The sequence below is a fragment of the Morone saxatilis genome, unplaced genomic scaffold (genome assembly GCF_004916995.1).
Source record: "Morone saxatilis isolate NCDOM2014 unplaced genomic scaffold, NCSU_SB_2.0 Contig2, whole genome shotgun sequence".
Lineage (NCBI taxonomy): Eukaryota > Metazoa > Chordata > Actinopteri > Moronidae > Morone > Morone saxatilis.
The window spans coordinates 13247282-13258686 of NW_023339762.1; the positions used below are offsets into that span (position 1 = coordinate 13247282).

General features: G+C 41.3%; 1 protein-coding gene across 1 annotated transcript in view; it reads left to right on the top strand.

Moving 5' to 3' along the window:
* The first annotated feature begins 725 nt into the window (after positions 1–725).
* LOC118330047 (LHFPL tetraspan subfamily member 3 protein-like) overlaps positions 726–11405 on the top strand; it is a 24316-nt gene continuing 13636 nt past the window's right edge. Inside the window, exon 1 of the mRNA XM_035664427.1 lies at positions 726–2093. Within this exon, the coding sequence (XP_035520320.1) occupies positions 1667–2093 (427 nt within the window). The 5' untranslated portion in view covers positions 726–1666. The remainder of the gene's footprint in view (positions 2094–11405) is intronic.

An 11405-nucleotide genomic window follows, 5' to 3' on the forward strand; every position in this document is an offset into this window, starting at 1 on the left:
AGCATTCAATTCTGATTTCTTTGGCATTATTTTTTTAACGTGGTCCATACCAGATTCCAGTGAATGATGAATGATGAATGTCAGTCCTGATATGATGGAGGTCACAGTGCAAAAAGATCAGAGCTGTATCTGATTTGGACCCCATATGAAAGTGGCCCAAATCATAAAAGATCATACTTCATATGACATGAGAATATCAGATCACATATGAACAATCAGATTTGGCAGTGACTTCACTTTGGCCTGTAGTCTGAATGCGGCCAAACATTGTAATGTTTTATGTAAGAAGTTAGTTCATCAGTGAAACAATAATTGGTGTCTTATCTTATGTCCATGTAAACTGTGCACTTGTCTGTGTGACGCAAATACAGAACAACCACCATACAGCCAGAACTGGATAAGGTGGGAGAAGCGTCATATGATATTTTATCATGTGATTTGTTTTTCTCTTCATCTCTTGAGAAATGAGACTTTTTGATAAATCCTTGGTGTAGACAGAACATACATTTACACGTGGAAGCACGTATTCAGTGCATACTATGCAGTATATTCAGACTGTTTCTTCATCTTTCTTTCTTTCTCTTTTTTTCCCCTCTCCACAGGCCGTTATATTCTCATGAAGTGTTACATAACCTCCTGGCAGCAAAGCAGTGCGCCTCATGAAGCCGAGCAGTTTTGGCTGCGTCTTTAACGCAGGTGACACTGACAAGCAGGACGACGCGCAAAAGACATTAGACGGAGATTATTATCCGGCTTAAAATCTTACACCCCACCTGATTTGATAGCATTCAACCCCCCCTTTTTTTTCTTCCTTCAACATATTTAAGATCGCTCCGATATTTCGTCAGTTCAGCGGACGTTGACGCAGCGTTACCCAGAAGGTGTTTGCACAGATAGACAACGCGCATAACGAGCGCTGCATCTGCGTCTACCGTCTGCGCCCCTCCCTCTCTGACTCCCAGCATCACCGGCAGCCCGGTAATGCTGTCATAAACCGGAGAATAAAATTCCCGTTTAACGATCCTGAAGAAGAGCCGTCGTATTTTCTGAACGGTTATTATGGTGGGCTGCATTCATTTGTAAGCACAGGGCCTATATTGTGTTATTGGACGCGACCCCATTCAGAGACATAACACAACCTGCTTCCTTTACGCTGTTGCTATTTATACATATATATACGTGGGCATCACATGTTGTGCATCCTCGATCGGATGTGAGTAATCTATTTCTTTTTTTTCTTCTTCCCCACTCGGGAGTCTTTTCGAGGCTTTCCAAGGGCATCGGCGAGCGACACAGTGCGGCAGCGATGTGCACGTCTGACGGCTTCACGGAGCAAGTGGGAGGGAACCTGTTTCTGCCACTGTAGTGCATTGAGTTTTTCTGAGTTGTCGTCCATATCCAGGGTTCAAGCACTCCGCCGTAGAGCTCCTTCACTCGGTCCACCGCCTGGCTTTTTTAGGATGCGACGTCATGAGTTGATCGCGCCTGGCAGATGTTGCTGTGTTGCAGTTGCGCGGGCATAGATTCACCGCTGGTTCCCGCCGCTCCGGGGATGCTTCTGTAAAAAACAAAGCAAAAAAAACACGGTTTATGTGATCAATGTTAAGTCCTCGCTTTGTGCTCGGGCAGATCGCGACATTCATTTAGTCTTTCGGGATTTCATAAAATGATACCTGGATCTGCCGCATCAATGCTACCGTCTGCAGAAGCTGCGAAATTGTACCAGACCAACTACGTCCGTAACTCCCGTGTCATCGGACTCTTATGGGCCATCTTCACTATCCTGTTCGGTATTGTTAACGTGACCATCTTCTCACAGCCCTATTGGATTGGGGATGGCGTGGATACGCCGCAGGCCGGCTACTTCGGCCTCTTTCACTTTTGCGTCGGAGACGGACTCTCCAGAGAGCTGGCCTGCCAGGGTACCTTCACCGAGTTCTCCGCTATCCCCTCCACTGCGTTCAAGGCCGCCTCCTTCCTCATTGGAATGTCCATGATGCTGGTTGTCACCTGCATCGGCTGCTTCAGTCTCTTCTTCCTCCTCAGCACCTCCACCGTGTACAAGATCTGTGGCTGGATGCAAGCAGCATCAGGTAAGTGCCTTATAGTTCCTCCTAAAGTGGGCTGCAGGGGCTTAAGGGACCTTGAAAGGGGGCTTATAGAGGATGGTTTATTGTTACTGTATTCACAAAATGTAGGGAGAGCATGTATATATAATATATATGGCAGCTTTCTTCTGTTGTCATACATTAAAGTAGCAGGCTATGGGCTATAAATATTGTCTAAAAGAAAAAGATGTTGGATCTTATCAAATGAGTGTCTCTAGGGTCTCATTTCTATCTGTTTAGGGTCCTCGGCATGAAACCCTGAAACTCCTAAAGAGTGTGCTGGATTTGAATTTGATTGATCAGTTGATTAGATAAATGAATTGTCAGTGGGAGCAGCCTAAAGTGAAGATAAGCAGACAGTGTGCAGTATCTCTCCTGTAGCTGTCAGCCAACACTGCTGGGCAGTCAGTGCTGTCCATGGTGCTGAAGTGCTGCTGAGGAAATGATGGACATTACTACTTCATTTACAGTCAATCACTTACTTTTTTAACTGTAGAAGATACAGGTGTTGTCACATAATAATTTCTATATATGTAAAGTAAATAATAAAATAAAATGTATAAACAAACCATCAGCTACTGAAGACACGAATACATTTGTTTTAGTTCCTTCTTTCTGTTTAAATGTGCGTCAGAAAACATGTCAATCAATTTGGGAGTGATAGTAGGTTCCAATTATGGATGCACGGATCCGATATGATCCGATCGTTACTGGCCCGATACTGATCCCTAATAAGCAGATCAGTTATCCGCCGTGAAGGGACCAATCCAATATCAATGTCATTATATGATCCAAGTATAAATGACCCCAGTGACTTCCACACAATGAGTTATACAGATCAGAATAACATTTTAAAAAAAGAGAACACTATTTTGCATTGGTGCTCAGTATGGACAGATGAACTAAGGTAGGTGGCTCACTATCAAGAATGAAACAGTTGGACGGGGTTGTCTTTGTAGCCTACGTGGCAGAGATGGTGCCCAGCTGGTACCAAGGCTGAGTCCTTGCTGCAGTGGACATGGGTTTAAGTCTGACCTGTGGCCCTTTGCCGCATGTCATCCCCTTTCTCTCCCTCTTTCCTGTCTATTTTGAGCTGTCCTATCGATTAAAGACAAAAAGCCCCCCTAATATTTAAAAAATATGGGTTGGATGGGTGTATTTCTTTCGGTAGGTAGGGCCTCTTTTGCTTACATTAGGAACCTGTATTGTGCCTTTAAATTAAACCAGTCTTTGTACATAACAATGTAGAGACATTGGTAGCTTGATGTTAATTTATCACCATGCAGCTTTGTTGTTTTCATAACCCTTTATCCAGATACATCACGCATATCTCTTTTTATTATTGGTCTATAATAATGGCCTTGTGTGATTCGATGCACTGCAGGAACATTATGTTGGAGTTACCTTTATATTAATATAAAATTTTCAAGATTCCTGATAATGCTGGTATTATTGCACTGAATAGGTAAAGCAACAATGCAACCAAATATAATGTGAACTATCTGTATGATCTGCAGCCAGTAGGTGTGTGTGGTAGAGTTAGGGGTGTTGAGGGTAAATGTTGTGGAGGTCAGTGGTTCAGCTGCTGGCAGCATTTTGTCACTGTAACTGTGGGCTAATGTCATCCAGTGTGAGCGGAGGCCTCCATCATCTGAAAGGAGTCCAAGCGGTGCCAAACACGGGTCTGCTCAGCTGTACCAGTGGTTGAAGCAGCCGGCTTCCTGTTCGCAAACAAACACAAATGAGGGGGATTATTTGGACCAACTCCAGCTCAGTGTGGCTGAATTTATGCAATGGGCCTGTCTAATGAGGAGACCGTTGGGCTCTGTGCTCCTGCATCTAAGAGATAAAAGAGAAAGCCAAGAGGAGAGACCCTGACCATGGCAAGCTGGCACAGGGATGCCTAATGAGCAATCCTGGCTGCTTAGCACTGTCAAACTTCATTACACTTAGCTGAAGGTTAAACTCACGCTGCATTCACTTACTAGCCCTGTGGAGGACAGGTGGCCCACTGGCATCCGTAATGGGGCCTCTTACTGTCAGCTGGTGTTTGGATAGGGAGGTACAAATCATCAATATAATAGTGATAAATGACAAGCCAGAAAGTGTGTGTTTGTGTGTGTGCAAGTGAAAGAGAGAAGGAAGAAATAAACTGTTGTCTTCTTGAAACCTTTTGGCTGTGCAAATGTATGTCACATCTCATGCCAATAAAGTAAAATGACATTGAAATTGACACAGTGGGTCAGCCTTAGTTTGTTGTCACCCATCCTTGCTGCTAGACTGGTCTAACGACACAGTCACTAATCAGAGCACCGCTTTCTGCATTGTGCAATCAATATTTCTCTCTTCTTCCAATCATCATTAGAGGTCTTTTTTGTTTTCTCATTGTAAGGCTACACTTTTTAGCTTTTGGCAAATTTATATGACATTATAAAAATAGCATATAACACTACCATTCATCATTGAGTAATACAGCTATTCAGATACACTTAACTTAATATCAAGGTCATACTGTATATGTTGGTCATATATATATTATTAAGTGATCTGCTGTATGTCACTCTTAAAACCGCTTTCACAAACCCCCCTTGGGCAGAGGTCAAAAGGTTGTGGATAAACACTTAACAACATATAACAAATTCACGCCGTTGCACAGAGCTCCTCTTCAGTGGATCAGTGAACGAAAGCACACACACATCTCGAGCCATCTCCAGGAAGAGTGTTTTCTGTGAAAGCCCAGGTAAAAAGGCTGAATGCTTGATGAGAAAGCAAACCACCAGGACACATTAGATCTCTCAAAATGTCTACCTCAGCCAAACAAAGTTGAGTGCGTCCATCCTGCCCTAGATGGACTTGTATCCTTCTTTTACTTTCCTCACCCGAGCTATTTCTGTCAGTGCATCTGCTCAAGTCCAACGGCATGCAGATGTAAGGGTGTGTTTTTTTCCGCTGAGCTGAGCACAGCACAGCAAGGTATGCACAAGCTCCTTTACCTTATCTCTTTCTGCTACCTTCCCACAATTTCACCCTCCTGTGCATCTCATCTGGTTTCACTTGCTCATTTTTGACCTCACCTTATCTTCAGTTCCTCTCTCTTTTCATATCTTTTCATGTCTTTAACTCCTCTGTCCTCTTTCTCCCTTTTTTCTCTTCATAAACTTGTTCCAGTGAGTACAATATGTGCTGTCCTGTTTTTTTTTTTGTCCCGTAACTACAGTTCTTCAGGGGTCTGCACGCCAATTAAATGAGAAGACTGTGAGGTCAGTGATAATTACTTCACCGTTTTACACCCTGACTGCTTACTCTGTTATGTCGGCTGCCAGCTTTTTTCTACATTTCATGAGATTGTTTCTTCTCAAAAACATATGACTCATATGCTCACAGTCGTAAGCTGTGTAAAGTCAGCAAAACAAATGTGCAGACTAAGGGTGGCCTATTTGGAAAGATACAAACTGGACTGTTTTCAAAGGACTGCATTTACTCAGAGGTCAGATTTCTATTTTTACCTATTTTTGTTTATTTTATTATGTGGGCTCTTCTGTCAGTGTCAGCCCGGTGGTTGTTTTTTCCTGAAATAATTAAGAAAGAAAATATTTGCTTTAGAAATGTACAGAAGCAAAATGACAAAATTACATTGAGAAATATCTTCTGCCTCCTCTTTGAAGTCTTTGGTAGTTAATACTTTGGAATGACTTTACAGATTGTGCACAAGCCTGTGCTTTCTATAGCAGTTGCTTGGCTTCCTATGATGATGAGTTGAAGTAAATTTAAACATATGAATGATTTGTGTAATGAGTTACTCTAGGCAAGTCTATTTCTGATGGCTGTTTGATCCAAAACTGACTGTAGTTGTTCATGCTGTTGTAAAATAGACACACTAATTTCTTTCAGGGTGTGAAGGCTTCAGGCTTAATTTCATTATACTATCATATATGTAAAATTCATTAGGTTGGAATGCTTCACATTGAGATGATAATTTTTTTCTCACAGGAGATGTCGACATGTCGCAGCAGGAAAAGCACAGGCGTAAATAATTGAATTAATGATGGCTGAATTCTATTTAGCTGCTTCGGTTTTAGGGTCCTGGTATTGTGCATGCTGGCTCACTGTCATGCTGTCATGGCTTACTGGAACTCTTGAATAAAACAGATTAATCTTTCGTGTTATTCGTAACACCTGTGCTTTTCCTGCTGTGACGAGCCAAAATGTCTGCTGTGAAGAAGGATTATTAAACTCATGTTAGTGCCCTTTCTTATCTTGGTGCAATTTGAAGGCATGTTAACCAGTGACATTAGCACAGTTTAGCTCAGTTCCTTAATGACCCTGGATTAAATAACAGCTACTCCTGTTGCTTACTTTGTATTTTGAGCCAACGGTTTTCAACATACATACCTTCACACTACATAGGCATATAAAGGAATTTGGGGGCTGTCCGTCTGTTTGAAAGTAAAGAAAAAGTACAATTCTACTATATTACTTTAATTGCATGTTTATGAAATAATATTAATAGATAGATAATTGAATATATGTACGAGTGTGTGTACCAGGATGTTGTTGCACCAAATAGAGCCTTCAAGGAATCAGTTAAAATCTACTTTAGATAAATACGGATAAAGATCAAGAGGGATCAATACATCAAAACTGTAAATCTGTATTGCCTGACAGTGGCTAGAAATGACAGAGGGAAGATCAAAGGGAAACAGACTACAATAAAGAGAAACAAAAACTGAGAGACAACAAATGAGAGAGTAGCATGAGAAGACAGACAGAAAGACAGAGAGAAGGCAGAGAGAAAACAAATCAGATAACAGTGCTCAGTGAACACATACCGGTACTTTGGGTCTCTTTCTTTCTCTCTGTGTATTATTATCTGTCTATCTGTGTGACGGGCTCTCACTCCCAGGTCCATTAGCTCTATTGAGAGGCTTGTTCTAAAAGTGTAGTTGAATGCAGAGGTGGAAAGTGGTGGAGTTCGGCATGAGAGCAGCAGTCATAGAGCTGCGCTTTTCATTGCAGCAGGGCCGGATCTGCATGCTCTAGCTCTCCCGAGTTAAATCTGCAAATGAGCACTTTTGTCTGGATACCTATCGGCCCTTTAAAAGCATATCAGTCACTGAGGAAAGGCTAATTCTGTTACTTTTGCCTGTTGCTTTGCTTCCTGTGCCTGTGTGTGCATGCTTCACGTAGCAACATCCTGTTCATTCTGTAGAAATAATAGATGCACATCCTTTGTCTGCATGCTAATACATGACCATCCCTGCCCAGGGCTTGATTAACTTTTTTGGCCACATGCACCTTCGTTGGAAAACAACTTCCTCAAGCTGCCAATCCCGAACAACATAATGCCATAGAAATAGAAATTAGCATATAAATGAACAACATTTCTATTAAAATACACAGAAGAGTTGACTTTAATTTGATGAAGTGCTGTTAAGATTTGTCCATAATTACCTTGATCCCAAAGTAGTAAACAAAACAAACAAGTTATATATTAACTTTCAGCACTTTAGAGGTTTTCCATCTTTGACTGACTTCTGCAACTTTTTCTTGTCATTCATCCTTGAATGACCTTCTGCTTCTTAACTGCATGTCGCATTGAGTGAGAGAACCTGACCATTTTCACACATCACTATGTTTAACCTAAAGATTTTAGTTAATATTACTGCTCCGTCAAAGCCAGTGAATTATTATTTATCCATAGCTCAGTTGACTTGAATTTGGTTTGACTTTGTGCAGCACTTTGAAAGACCAAGTTAATGCAGGGAAAGGAAGTTTTTGTCTTTTACATAATACCACCAAATTTCCACTACTATTACTTAAAGCTGCTTAATGAATATTTTTACATTAATAATGAATCTATGTCTGTAATGAGGAACCATAAATAATTATCACCCAACAGTGTAGTTTAAGTCTCAGGTTAAGCTATTTGTTCTTCAAACTGACTGTACACTACTTGCTCAGCACCAAACAGTAGACAGACAAAGTTAGTGAGTATAGCTGGTGAACCCAGTGGAGCATTTAGCAGCTAAAGATATTTCTCTCTGTAGTTGGTGGAGACCAAAAACAGAGCTAAAAAGAGAGTGACTATTGGAATTAGAAGAAACTACAGGGGGCGCGAATGCACGGAAAAACGCCTCATCTAGAGTTAATGTTTGGTTTTTTCCTTCTGGGCTACTGTAGAAATATGGTGGTTCAACATGGCAGACTTCTTTTACTCTTTGACTAATACCAGTATTCAGATTACACCCCCACTCTGATCAATAAATTACCTTTGGCCTGCCACCAAATGAACTTCGTAAGTGTTGTTTGTACTGTGCAGTCTCAATTTGTCCAATTGTATGAATATGGAGTTGTATAACCTGAAACCTTCGTAAAGGCTACACTGGAACCTCCAAACTGCAGCCTGTGACAGGAGGTTAATCTTACCTTGGACCTTTTTGAGCAGTCTGTGACAGGCTGCCGGATATCGTCATCATGTTAAAAACAGTCTGATGTATCCAGACACTGTAGCTGCTGCAGCTACGTACGGAGCAAAGAGTAATGTCTCTCTACAGCACATCAAATCAGATACCCAGTAGGGCAGATTGGTGTAACGCAGATAGTGAAACAACATTATAACAGGAGAGTAATGTCTCCTGTTATAATAGCATTATGGCTTTTAACTATGAAACACTAGTGAAAAAAGAGAGAGAGAAAATCTGTTTCTTTGCCTCTGTGTGTCTATGAGAGAATGACAAATGGGGCTCATATTGTGTAAGTGACATAACAAACAAGAAGACCTGAGATTTTGCGGCAACTGCAATATTAATCCTCTGCAGAGTTGTTTTCAAATCCTAAATAGGCTTCAGAAATCTTTGGCTGAAATCCACACTGGCCGTCTGGGGAACACGACAGTGGCAGTCAGGTGGTGAAGAGAAATGTGATGACAACTGGTTCAGGATAATTACAGAGCCGATCAGTATTCTCACTGGGTCTTTCCAGAGCAGCACTGAAACTGAATGTGCTGACCCGCAACCTTTTTTGAATCAAATCAACTCGATGCACAACACTGCCTTGTGCACTAATCCACGCATGGCACCTTCACAGCAGTTGGCTCATCATTCAACAGTGAGATAGGGACGATCTCGGGAGTACAAACTCAACGCTGTGACTCTCTCTCTTTTAGTTGTTTAATGTCTGTGTGTGTCTTTTAACCTGTCTCTCCTATTCCCCGTTTTCATATATAAACAAACTAACAATCTTGCGTACACATTTTCCTCATGTCCACGCAGTTAGGCCTTATCTGTTTTCAAATGAACACCCCACTCCTGCATTTTTAGAATGAAGAGACACACCCAGCTAGTTGAACCACCTAATTATAGCTAGCGTTAGGCACTGGGGAACCATCATCCATGCAGCACACAGTCTTGCTGACGGTGGTCGGCAGGAGGAGAGGATGGATGGTGGATATCTACACACACGCATAATGCTCACACGCATAGTAATTTACATGCATGTACTGTATGTGTGTTTTTTTCAGTAATTACATACCGTGGCGAAGTCTTCTCAGCACAGCACAAGGTTGGAAATGTGCTGCTATTTTGGTGATGCATATTTGTTAATTTACTGTTTATTTGTGAATGCAGAACAGTTGGTTTAATTCAAGAACTGAAAGATCATGTTTTTAACATCAAACCAAGCAAATCAATGCTGATTAATTAGCCCACACCTTGTGAGTTTGGATATAGCGCTGTGGAATACAAACTCTAAATGCCAGACAAGTCATCATTATGACTCCCCTGTGTTTTGTGTCCCCGCAGCCCTGCAGGGTGTGGACTATAGATTTGACAGACTTAATCCCTGTGATCTTAGAAGTGGCCTGGCTCAGGCCAGAGCCCAGGCGGGGGAGGCTGCTGATTTATTCCACAGAGGGAGGGATGAGGTGGGACAGCAAGGACACTGTGACCCACGAAAAAAACTTTTCATGCTAGTGACAGTAAGGGTATATGTGTGTACATGTTCGTGTATGATGTCTGATGCAAAGTGGTGGAAAGTAACTATGTAGATTTATTAAAGTTCTCTTGAGACTACTTAAGTATAATTATGAGGTACTTAATTTGTGCATCATTCGTTATTTAGTTGTTCGTTTCAAAACCGAATCGGTCAAACAAAAAAATGGGTTTGTTTATTTTTCTGTTTTAATACAAGAAGGGAAACTAGAAAAAAACGAACTTTTTTTTCTGTTTTAAACCCAAATGGAATACATTAAGTTTTTTGTTTTGTTTATGTGATAATTAGTTTGTGCTGCTCTTCTCCGGGTGTCTGCAGGGCTCCCCCTGGAATAACAAAAGGAAAGGGTCAAACTTAAAACATTAATAACATCATTACATTACATGCCACACAAATCAGTAATACGACTTAAATAAATCAATAAATATAAATAATTAATTACCTTATCTCACAGAATTGGCATGGGACCCTCAATTTAAACCAGACAAAATGGGTTAAGATTTGGTCATCAAAGGCATTGCAAATCTTTACAAATATTAATTAAAAATGATGTTAATTCCTTCGAAGCCATATCGTTTCAAAATATACAAAATACCAGAAGATAATACTGAAATACAAGATACAAATGGGTTAAAGTGGAACTTAGAACTAGGTAGACGGTTAAAAGAGGAAGACTGGGAAAACACGTTGTTATTGTAACTACATCGTTATTGGTTGCCTAAGGCGTGGCTGTTTACCTCTATCGTCCCTGAACTGGTGGCCCAGTCAGTATTTTCACAGAGAATTCAAAGGTCTCTTTTGATCCTCATTGCCCTTGCCAATCGTTATCCTCTGTAGAGGTAGAGGCCACATCTGAACCTGTTACATAAGCCCTCCACCTCAGCCTGACTCCCCTCCTCCTCTGCTCACTGCGGTTTACGCTGCACTTCCCCCTCGATTCCTCTCCCCTCCACCCTCCGCATCCCCACCTCTGCTTTAAACCTGAAGTGCTACATTTATTATAGAGGCGCATGTCTCATTCCTGTGTCAACCTTCACTCAATATTTTCAGAGCACACCATGTCCCTCATCTTGTATGTCCTGCTTAATCTGTAGGCAGCCTGCTCTCCTTTCTAACACCAACTTCAATCAGTGTTTAATAATGAGTCGTTGTCTCACCGGATTGGTCTGTGTGGACATTAAGAGTCAGAGCACACACACGTCTGAATATACACCATTTGGCCAAAGTATGCAGGATTAAAAAAAGCTTTTTAAGAGGACTAGTCACTGATCATTAACTCCAAGGCAATGAGATAGATAGATAGATAGA